Source organism: Aquarana catesbeiana, linkage group LG10 (genome assembly GCF_042186555.1).
Source record: "Aquarana catesbeiana isolate 2022-GZ linkage group LG10, ASM4218655v1, whole genome shotgun sequence".
Lineage (NCBI taxonomy): Eukaryota > Metazoa > Chordata > Amphibia > Anura > Ranidae > Aquarana > Aquarana catesbeiana.
In genome coordinates this window covers 42120675-42133092 of record NC_133333.1, presented here as the reverse complement: position 1 = coordinate 42133092, position 12418 = coordinate 42120675, and the positions used below count along the sequence as shown (strand labels likewise).

Here is a 12418-nt window from a genome sequence, read left to right as displayed (position 1 = left end):
CAACTACTGTATACCAAACCAGTAGCCCAACTGAGGGTAAATTATACCATTACAGATTCCTTTGCAATAACTAGGGGCACTTGGTTGAGGTGTCCACTGTCGCCACTGTTGTATATAAGCATCTGGCGCCATTTTGCCTTGGTCTCCTATTGATTACATAATCGGGCACCATTTTACTATAGTCCCGTTCATGTGTTTTGGCATCCAGCGCCATATTGCCTTAGTCCCCCATTGATTTACTTATCAAGCGCCATTTTCCTGTTGAATAGGGTAAAGGTACAATCATATATGATGGACGCTATAGGCATGGCGTCGGGAGGGGGGGCTGAGGGAGGCTGGGGCCCCAAATGGGTCCCCGAAAAGCCCCGGGTCTCAGGGATGCATCACCGTATTAGTAGCCCCGAGCGCCGCCGAGCGGGGACCGTTCTGATCCCGAGCACCACCAAGCGCCGCCAAGTGCCGCCGTGTGCGGCCGAGTCACATAGCAGATCCCACCTTCTGGAGCCTGCAGCGCCTATGATGGACATCCCACTGGTCCAATGGCGGGAACGCGGGACGTGTGACATCCATCATAGGCACTGCAGGCTCCAGAAGGTGGGAATTACAATGTGGCCGCCGCGCCACATCGATTCCTGCTCGTGCTCAGGTCTCCTCTCCTCCTCTGGCTGCCTGCTGTGATGATGGGCAGACCGTATACCACGGTTGAGCTGAGCTGCAGGACACATGAAGTCTCCTGGTCAGGTAGGTCAGTATGTGTCACTACCGTCAGTGTATGTCGGTCAGTGTGTGTCAGGTAGGACAGTGCATGTCAGGTAGGTCAGTGCATGTCAGATAGGTCAGTGCGTGTCAGGTAGGTCAGTGTGTGTCAGGTAGGACAGTGTGTGTCATGTAGGTAGGTCAGTGCATGTCAGGTAGGTAGGTCAGTGCGTGTCAAGTAGCTCAGTGCGTGTCAGGTAGGTCAGTGCGTGTCAGGTAGGTAGGTCAGTGTATGAAAGGTAGGTAGGTCAGTGTGTCAGGCAGGTGAGTTTAGTGGTCAGCGTTGATGGGCACCAATAAGCCAGGCAGCAATCAGCAAGTGAGCTTACCCTTGCCACACAACCCCACCGCCCAGCCAAAAAACCCAGCTCCACTACTGCCGCCGATCCAACTCCCCCCCCCCCCCGCCCGCGCTGGCCTTGGACTTCGGGCTCAAGCCCCTGGTCTTTTTGCCACCTAGCAACTCCCCTGGCTATAGGCTTGAAGAGCAGTTGCTCCGGAGCTTAGTAAATGAGCAGAATCTCTGCTGACTTCTATCATCCAATCATGTGCAAGCAAAGATGCATTTTTTTAAATTTTCCTTGCACGTGATTGGGTATTCTTTGTAAAGTGAAGCTTTACCTAATCTACTAAGCTCTGGAGCAACTGCATTCAAAGAGAGCAACTGCACTTTGCAAAGTGCACAGTCTATTTGCCTTTAGTACATCAACCCCCATGAGTTTGCCAGCAAGTTCCAGTGCTGATTGCTGGACAACCAGAGATGGACACCAAAAAATGGTGTTATGCATTTATCAAGGTACATGTGTTATATTGCTGTACAGTATATGTGAGTCCCTGTAAAAAAAAAAAAAGATGTATACTTACCTTTCCATCAGCTCATGTCTTCAAACTAAGTAGCTTTGCTGCTTTGCTGCTACCCAGCCACTGAAGATATTCAACACTTTGGGCTCCCCCTGCCACATGTTGTATTTCATCCCATCAGTTCATACATCACCATAGGCAAAAAACAAAAAAATAAAATAAAATGAGTTTTATAGCTAAAAAAGACAAGAGTTAATTCAGTCTATCAACATCCATCCATTGCAGAAATATCAGAGTTCATACATCATCATAGGCAAAAAACAAAAAAACTAAATAAAATGAGTTTTATAGCTAAAAAAGACAAGAGTTAATTCAGTCTATCAACATCCATCCATAGCAGAAATATCAGTTTCGGGAGGACTGACCCTTGAATCAATCTCTGCACATAGTGAATTGTCAGCACACTTCTACTTCCTACACACATGCCAGATGCAAATGAAGTATTGGTGTTATAAATACTTATTGGCAGTGACATTGTGTACACACAAAAACAGATCACCTTCCTCATTACATCTTTATTTGATGATACCCTGCCTACTCTCACACAGACGCACACACTGACAGAACCTGAATCACAATGCAACTAATCCTCCTTTTCTCTCTTATTTTCTCAGGTAAGGTGACCGCTTTTGGGGGGTACTCTACCTAGGAGTATATAATTATGCAGGTTTAGTGATCTTGAGGGATGCCCCACTTGAAATAACCAAGACTCTAATTTGAACTAATTTGCAATGTTCTGATCCCACAGCTATGCATTTTTTGGAGCTTCATAAAGTAGATGTAGACCCTAACTGAATGGCATGGTTTTCTAAAGCATTGTGTATCTTAAACCATTTTTTTCATGTCAGTAAAAAACAAAAAAGGAAGAAAAGTAATAACTGTATTTTCTATTTCCTATATACATGTATGTGGTCCAACAACAGCTGAATATCACTGCTCAGGGGAAGTTTTCTTATGGTAAAAATGGTAGGACATGCCTACACAATGAGCATGGTCATGGTTGCCCATGTCCTCCACCCAAAAGGGCATGACAATGCAGGAGAGTCGTTGGGAGACTGGGACAAGCTGTTGAAACCCTATGACAGAAAGTGCCTGGAAAGGACCATCATGGCAGGATCACCACTTATTATTTTACTGAAAGCTGAAATATTGAAAAGATTATGGGGATGATTTACTAAAACCGGAGAGTGCAAAATCAGGTTCAGCTGTGCATGGTAGCCAATCAGCTTGTTAAGTTAAATTTTGACCAAAGATAGACTTCTTTGTAAACATTTAGGCAAACACAGAAGGCATCATTTCAGAAGAAGAACCTCCTAACAACTGTGAAGCATGGTGGGAATGTTATTGTTTGGGTTTGCTTTGCTTCCTCAGAGCCTAGGCAGCTTACAGACATTGATATAATGAATAATTCATAGTTGACTCATAGGGGTTTATTCACTAAAACTGGGGATTGCAATGACTTTCTAAAGCATTGTGTATCATAAACCATTTTTTTTCATGTTGGAATATACAGTTTTCACTTTTCTTCCATTTTTGTTTTTTACTATTTCCTATATACATGTATGTGGTCCAACAACAGCTGAATATCACTGCTCAGGGGAAGTTATCGTATGGTGACAATGGTGGGACATGCCTACACAATGAGCATGGTCATGGTTGCCCATGCCCTCCACCTAAATGGGCATGACAATGCAGGAGAGCCGTTAGAAGACTGAGATAAGCTGTTGCCACCCTCTGACAGGAAGTGCCTGGACAAGGACCTTCATGGCAGGATCACCACATAGTGTTTAATTGAAAGCTGAAATATTGAAATAGTCTTTTGAATTACACCCAAGATAATCGGGTTGATTTACTAAAACTGGAGAGTGCAAAATCTGGTGCAGCTGTGCACGGTGGCCAATCAGCTTCTAACTTCAGCTTGTTCAATTAAGCTTTGAAAAAAAAACTGAAAGCTGATTGGGTTCTATGCAGAGTTGCACCAAGAGTTGCATTCTCCAGTTTTAGTAAATCAACCCTTATGATTTTTTACATTGTATAATGTGGTTACATACACCGTATGTCTAAACAATCATTACATTATTGGGTTTACATCATCTGTGTAAACCTTAATCTCAACTTTGCTCTCTATTCAGGGCTTTATCAGCAGAGAATAATGTGAGGAACAACTTTACCTATTATCGAGGGTCATCACGAACAATCTGATATCAGTCTAGACTTCAACTCTTATTTCCTTGCGTCTTCTCAGTATTTTATATCTGAGCACAAAGAAAAACAATACATCACCCCTATATTAGGGGATTGTGAACATCCCCTAATATAGGGGGTGAGCACCCTTGGCACTTGCCGAAAGATGCTGATACATGGCAAAAAACAAAAGTTCGGAGGGGAGAGTAAGGAAGAAGGGGGGGGATGGGGAAAAAGGGTGGGAGAGAGAAAGGACCAAAAAGTGGAAGCATGGAGGGAAGTAGAAGAAGGGGGCAGAAGTATAGGGGAAAGAGGGGTCCCCCCATAATGTTAGATCTTATCTATACCTGCAATTTCAAATATACCTTTATTTTTAGGGCTCAGGTGCTTGCAGGAATAGAGGTGTACACTGAGTAGGTAAAAGCATTGCAATAACACCACCTTCGACAGAAGGCTTACCTTAACTGTAGAGAAGAGATCTTGAGTTTAATTTCATTGATACAAGAAAATCATTGTCAAGAAATAAGACCTTAGCGCCTATGAGTAATAAGGAAATATTCAACAAAACACCAGCTGCAGTAAAAAATTTGCTACAAAAGCAAAAGACAATATGAAAACAGTTAGCTGCGCTTAATGTTAATCAAATTCATATACACACATAAAACGAATACAGTCCCATTAGGTGACGATATAAAGTGCTTGTGCTTAATTGACGTCTCTTGTGCAGATGTGCTCAGACTGGGTGCCCCACATAGGTGTGCATTCACCCCTGGATGTTGACCACCTATCTCTAGTGTGGTCTCTTAAGCGTGTGGGGATACCCCTGTAGAAGTCTGTTGACTGACGTCTCATGCAGAGAAAAACCTCATATAGGTGGATGGAAATGACAAAAGGAGATCCTCATTGCGCAATGCCATTATAAACGAGTTTATTTGATCAAAAGTAAAATAGTTCCACTCACATTTAAAAGTGCCTTATAGTCCTGGGGTGAATGCACATCTATGTGAGGCACCCAGTCTGAGCACATCTGCACAAGAGACGAGGATTTAATTTGGAACATTTGGATTTTAGATTCTACCACCTTGCCAAAGCCTTTATCAGGTGTTTTCACATTATCTGTGGACTTTTATATATTTTATCTTACATCGAAAGTCGAGGCAGATATCATAAAACACAAATTAATCCAGTTATGTATTAATAAAAAACAAACGTTATTTCTTATGCAGCTAGTGTAAGTACTTGAATCTACTTTAAAATTGGTAACTGTAGGTGTTAAAGTAGAACTAAAGGAAAAACTTTATTTTTCATTTTGGCTAGCGTAAGGCTTCATTCACACAATGCGTTTTTTCATGCTTTTTGAAGAAATGCAGCACATTTGTTTTAACATAAGTTCCTATGGAACACTTTCACATCAATGCATTTTTGTGCCTCTGCATTTTTGGAAAGGGTCAGGGACTTTTTTAAATACAAAACTGTGCTTTTTTACGTTTTTTGGTTCAATTGACTTCAATAGAGAAGCTGCAGAAAAGCATGTAATTGCGGCAAAATCGTGGAAAGCACAGCAAAAAGCACTGCAGAAATGCTCAAAAGTCACGTGCATAGATGTGAATCAAGCCTAAGGGAGGGTTAAAACCAGGGATGCATTGATACTTATATCGGCATTGGTGCTGAAGCCGGTATTGGTGACAATACAAAGCATTTGTGTGAGTATCGGTACTAGGTAAATGCTCCCTATACCAAAACCGAAATTTTGTGGTACGATTTGCGTCAATGCAAAATGAATGGGCGCAAATCACACTGCAGAGAATCGCATGCGATTTGAACAGGGATTCTGTGCGATTCACAAATCGCAAGACATGTCAAAATCAATGGTTCCCTATGAGAACCATCTTAACTGGTTCAATTTGTGTCGGTCCGAGTTTGAAAATGCTTCTTTCACTACTTTGGTCCGACATGGGCACGATTTTAGCCCATTGATTTGAATTGAAGTCAGGTTCATCATCTTAACTGATCCAACTTGATGCAACAACTTGTGCTCTGAGGATCTTGAGAGGAAACCCCAAGCCAAAATGTAAAAAAAAAACAAAAAACATTGTGGGCCCCCCCCCCCCCAAGACCATCCCAGACACTTCCGCCTGGTATGAATTTTGAGAGGAAAAAAAAATGTGTGGTGTCCCCCCAAAAATCCAGACCAGACCCTTATCTGAGCATGCAGCTCCCCATGCAGATGGGGACAAAGGCCTCTTCCCAACAACCCTAGGTGGTGGTTGTAGGGGTCTGTAGGCAGGGGGATTATTGGAATCTGGAAGCCTCCTTTTAAGATTATTGGGATCTGGGCCCCCAGATCCTGCCACCCCCATGTGAATGAGTATGGGGTACATTGTACCCCTACCCATTCACCCCTAAAAAAAACCAGTGTAGTGTAAATAAAAACAAGAGAAGGTTTTTGACAAGTCCTTTATGAAAAGTGAAGAATGTCCCCCGTCATAGCTCCAATATGTCTTCTATCTCCGGTTTCGCCGCTGATGTGTTCTTCCTCAGTTCTTCTCCCTCCGGTGCTGTGCTCTTCCTCCAGTCTTCTCCCCCTGTTGCTTTCTTCTCTTCCACTGCTGTTTTCTCTGCAGCTGCTATCTTCTCCACCGGCGATCCGGTCCTCCTCTGACGCTGGCTCCCACCTTTGTGTCATCCCAGATGTCTGCCCATTCTTATACAGCCATGGGGTGTTTCCTGACCTGCATGCACAGATAAGGGTCTGGTATGTTTTTTTTTTTTTCTTTTTCCCTCAAAATCCTTACCAGACTAAAGAGTCTGGAATGGTCTCGTTTTTTTGGGGGGTTTTTTTGCCCTGGGGTCCCCCCAAAATTCATACCAGACTCAAAGGGCCTGGTATTGTCGGATCAAAATCGGATCCCATTCATTGAAGTCACATGGAAGTCAGACACGAAGTTGCAGGGCAAAGTCGGATCGGAAGTCGTACAACTTTTGTGCCGGATCAGTGTGAATATGAGTCGCTACCTCACGGACAACAATCTTCTCGACCCCCTACAGTCTGGCTTCCGCCCACAACATTTTACTGAAACTGCCCTACTAAAACTCACCAATGACCTAATAACTGCTAAAACCAATGGCCACTACTCCATACTCATACTTTTAGACCTCTCTGCTGCCTTTGACACAGTTGACCACCTGCTCCTCCTCAGCAAATTACACTCCCTTGGCCTCCGTGATTCTGCATTGTCCTGGTTCTCCTCCTACCTATCTCAGCACATCTTCAGTGTCACTTACAACTCCATCTCCTCCGCTCCCCTTCCTCTTTCTGTTGGGGTACCCCAAGGCTCCGTCCTTGGGCCTCTCCTATTCGCACTTTATACCTCTTACCTGGGCCAGTTGATAACCCCCCATGGCTTCCAATACCACCTCTATGCCGATGACACACAGATTTATCTCTCCACTCCTCAACTCACCCCTTTGATCTCCTCACAGATCTCAAACTTACTGAATGACATATCGGTATGAATGTCACACCACTTCCTCAAACGTAATCTTTCTAAAACTGAGCTTGTTATATTTCCTCCTTCACGGTCCTCCCCCTGTGACTTTACCATTAATATCAACAATACAACCATTGATCCCTCCACACATGCCAAGGTCCTGGGTGTAATCTTTGTCTCTGACCTCTCCTTCAGCCCCCATATCCAATCACTGGCTAAATCCTGCCGCCTTAACCTCCGCAACATCTCCAGAATTCGACCCTTTCTGACTAATGACACCACAAATCAACTAACTAACGGCCTACCCTTAAGCAGGCTATCCCCCCTTCAGTCTATTATGAATGCTTTTGCTAGACTAATACACCTCACTAATCGATCCGTGACTGCCATCCCTCTCTGCCAATCTCTTCACTGGCTTCCCCTACCCCACCGTGCGAAATTTAAAATGCTAACCATAACATACAAGGCCATTCACAACATCGCCCCCATCTACATCACCAACCTTATCTGCAGATATCGCTCAAATCATCCCCTCCACTCCTCTCAGGACCTCCTGCTCTCTATCTCCCTTGTTATCTCCTCCCATGCTCGCCTTCAGGACTTCTCCAGAGCCTCTCCCATCCTCTGGAACTCCCTCCCCCAGTATGTCCGATCAGCCCCTAACCTGTCCACCTTTAGGAGATCCCTGAAAACTGATTTATTCAGGGAGGCCTATCCCACACCCACATAACAACTGTCCCCGAGCCACCTCTATCAAATCATTCTCTGCAGCTATTATCCTTTGTACCACCACTGTAATTGTGTACTGTAATTGTGTTGTCCCCCCTATACATTGTAAAGCGCTGCATAAACTCTTGGCGCTATATAAATCGCGCATGATAATAATATAGCCTAAGATAGAGGGATACGTATTAAAATACCTTGGGAGGGGAAATAAGAGCAGTTTTACTCACCTGATCATCTGCTCCCCTGGCAGACAGCCCTTCAGCATGCTCCAGCAGTTGACTGTCCCTCAGTGTCAGACAGCTGGGGCCAGTCTTGCTGCTTGAAGGAACTTACTGGAGCAGAGGACCAGGTAAGTAGGTGCTTTTCCAAGCCCCACAAACAGAAACAAGCAGTAAACCCTTGCAGTGTAGATGCAGTCCTGCTGCAAGAAAGCTTTTTTACTTTTCCTGGAGTTCATCTTTTAAGTGTTTATTTCATAGTTACTTATTGAACCAATTCTAACACTTTGCACCCCTGACCAATTGAGCGGTCATTCGTTATCCCCTAATAAGTGCATGCATGCTTTTTATTGGCCAGGAAAAGTCCATTGCATGCAAAAATCTCCTCCCAAGCACCACAACCAATCAAATAAAACCCACAGAATGTCTTTGAGAGCCACTATTGTGTGTATTATTTTTTTCAGGTATTTATTTAGAGCTGATACTTAGAGCATCACTTTCCATATTATACATTCATATAACTCTCTGTGCTCAAAAAGCTTACAATCTAAGGTCCCTATCTCATAAGCATTTACACACTAGGGCCAGTTTGGACAGGAGTCAGTTAACCTTCCAGAATGTCTTTGGAGGTGTGGTGGGAAACCAGTAGGGTTGCACCGAGTCTAGTATCGGTGCCGATACCGAGCATTTGCGCAAGTATCGGTACTCGTGCAAATGCACCAATACCTGAAACCGATACTTTCAGGCTCGTTTCTTTGAGCTGTCAGTGGGTCTCCTCAGTGTGAAAGAAGTCCGGTAATTGGAGCTGTCAAAAAAAAAAAAAGCAGTTGGCAATGTTTATTAACAACATTGCTCAGCCCTCAAACACTAAAATAAAAAGAAACATTGTTTCTTTTTGTATATTTCTATTTCTTCATCTGCAGATCAAAGAGATGAACAAATGTTCCTCTGTTTAACCCCTTAATAACCCTTAATTTATTCTAATCAGCCTTAATTAACTCCCTATTCTCCTCCATGTAATTATTATTTTCCTGCTGTTTTTCATTGTGCACATCTATTTTATAAATGATAAACAATTAAAACTTTTTGTATGCTTTGTTAGTGAATATTTTTACACACACACACATATATATATATATATATATATATATATATATACACATTTCACATGGAAAAAGTGCTAAATTTAAAAAAAATCTATTTATTTCATCATTTCATTTATGCTGACAGCTGAAGTTAAAACAAAACAGTTGCGGTAGGTATCAGTAATTGGTATTGGCGAGTACTAAAAAAAAGTATTGGTACTTGTACTCATTGTAAAAAAAATATAGTATCGGTGCATCCCTAGAAACTAGACATGTGCACACTGAAATATTTTGTTTCAGAATTTCGTTTTCGTCCGAAAAATAGATTTATTTAGTTACTCCCGAAATTCGTTTTTATTTATTTTGTTTTGTTAAAAAATGCATTAATCCGAAAATCCAAATTAATTAAGGTCGAATCTGTCATTGAAGGCTTATGGTGTCTGTTGAATGTTCTAAGAAGATTCGACGGAGCAGCTAAACTGTACGATGCCGCAATCGTACATTTCCGGACGAATGTTCCACCTACAAGCTATAGTAGAATTTATAATGTTGTATGACACTAGTAATAATTATATTTATTAATTATTATTACTAATCAACCAACATTAGAATTCTTCTATAGCCTATGGGCGAGCATTTGACCATAAATGTCCGCTCGCGGCGACTGCTTCGTCGAATCTTCATGTCGAATCTTTTCTCTCTATGTCGAATAGTCTTGGACTAATAGAGTTAGGTTAGGGACATTCGACCTTTTTTGCTATTGTCTCTATAATGTTGAATCTTTTCTCTCTATGTCGAATCTCTTCTCTCTATGTAGAATAATCTTGGACTAATAGAGCTAAGGTTAGGCACATTTGACCACAGGTTCGATGGACACAGATCGCTATTGTCAGCGTCATGTCGAATATCCTATCTATATCGAACTGTTGTCACAACAAAAACAAAAATATAGCATTTTTTTATGTCGGATCTTTCGGTTTTCGAATTCTGCACGTTCGTTATTGTTTGTTAAAACGATAACGAACATACCCAAAATTCGGACGAAAATGCATTCGGACAAAAACGAATGCACATGTCTACTAGAAACCAGTGTACTCAAATGAAGCCCATGCAAACACAGGGAGGACATGCAAAGTCCATGCAGGTACTGTCATTGTTGGGATTCGAACTGGGGGCCCCAGTATTTTTTCAGATTAACTTTTACTCAGTATTAAAGCCATCAATCAGAATAGAGGCGTGACTCACTCCAAAAGCATAGAGAAGCCTTTATCATGACTTTGCATTTTGATTTTACAGGTGCCCTTACATCGTTTGGGCAGATTAGTGCGCCTATTGGCGGATCCGGATATCTCCATGCAAAGGGTATAAACATCACTCCAGGGCATCAGAAATCCTGGACAATAGACGGTTCGCCTACCATAATTGCAGATATTTTGCCAGGTTCAAATCCAACATACCTTGGACGTTGCGCTGCAAACAAATGCGAACTGTTTGAAAATGGGACGCTGAGAATTGATCAGCTGATCAGCACAGACAACAAAACGTATACAATTACTATCAAGCTTGGAGGTGTAACATCGACCGAAAAGGTCCAGCTTAATGTGTACAGTAAGTAACTATACTTTTCTGCAGAACTGTTTTTATGTGAAAATGTTTATATGATTTTATTCTAATGCTCTTATAGTAGAAGTACAATTCATTTTCACCGAGCATCCAATCTCTTCTAAGTCTTAAAGGTAAAAAAGCGGTGCATTTCCTGCATGTTGGTAGGCAGGCAACCCCAGCAAAGCAGTATGGCCTCTTTGCTCATTCTCGAGATTTAGCAGCATTAATGTACAGTATGTGAACCCTCACCATGTAAAACAACCCATTCAGTTTAAGCACTTCAATACCGGCACTTTCACCCCCTTCCTGCCCAGGCAATTTTTTAGCTTTCAGCGCTGTCGCACTTTGAATGACAATTGCACGGTCATGTAACACTGTACCCAAATTAATTTTTAATCATTTTCTTCACACAAATAGAGATTTCTTTTGGTGGTAGTTAATCAATGCTGTTTTTTTTTTTAATCTTTACTAAAAAAAAAAAAAAATACCGAAAATTAAAAAAATAAAAAGTTTAGTAAATTTAGTAACTAAGTAATTTTTCTCCTTCACGGATGTGCACTGATGAGGCTGCACTGATAGGCTACAGTGATGTGATACTCACTGATGGGCACTGATGGGTGGGCATTTATGGGCACTGATTAGGTGGCACTGATGAGGAGGCACTAATATGCCGCACTGATGGGCACTGATAGGTGGCACTGATATGTGGCACTGATTGGCGGCGCTGATAGGTGGCACTGATGAGCACTGATAGGTGGCACTGGTGGGCACTGATAGGTGGCACTGATATGTGCCACTGATGAGCACTGATAGGTGGCACTGGTGGGCACTGATAGGTGGCACTGATATGTGCCACTGATGAGCACTGATAGGTGGCACTGGTGGGCACTGATAGGTGCCACTGATGAGCACTGATAGGTGGCACTGGTGGGCACTGATAGGTGCCACTGGTGGGCACTGATAGGCGGCACAGATAGGCAGCACTGATGGGCGGCACTGAAAGGCTGCACTGATTGGCTTTACTAATGGGCACTGCTTGGTGTCACTGATGGGCACTGCTTGGTGTCACTGATGGGCACTGATTGGTGGCACACTCTGTCAGTGTGAGGCGAGGAGAGCTGATTAGCAGCACTTACGCATATACATGTGACCGGCTGTGATTGGACTCAGCCGATCACATGGTTAAAGAACTGTGTCATAGGAACACGGCGCAGCCACGATCGGTAATTTGACGGTGGGCGGGCGGCAAGTTGTTAAAATAGAAATGAAAGACAAAATATGCATGTATACATATAAAAAACATTATGCATATGCTTTTTCTGTGTTTTAAAGGTGAACACATACCCTCTGTTCTCCGCTGCATAAGGCGTTTAGAGAGCTGGGGGAGGAGAAACAGCAGCACACTGGTATGCCCAGTGAATGGCTGTGCAGGGGGCATGTCAGGACAAGTCTAAACATTTGAGGAGAGCAAGTTGAGTTCCCAGCACAGCTA

The 12418-nt window shown here is 42.8% G+C and overlaps 1 protein-coding gene across 1 annotated transcript in view; it reads left to right on the top strand.

Moving 5' to 3' along the window:
- Window positions 1–1470: 1470 nt before the first annotated feature.
- LOC141110629 (cell adhesion molecule CEACAM1-like) overlaps window positions 1471–12418 on the top strand; it is a 106981-nt gene continuing 96033 nt past the window's right edge. The window contains exons 1-2 of the mRNA XM_073602076.1: window positions 1471–2231; window positions 10618–10929. Of these exons, the coding sequence (XP_073458177.1) occupies window positions 2195–2231; window positions 10618–10929 (349 nt within the window). The 5' untranslated portion in view covers window positions 1471–2194. The remainder of the gene's footprint in view (window positions 2232–10617; window positions 10930–12418) is intronic.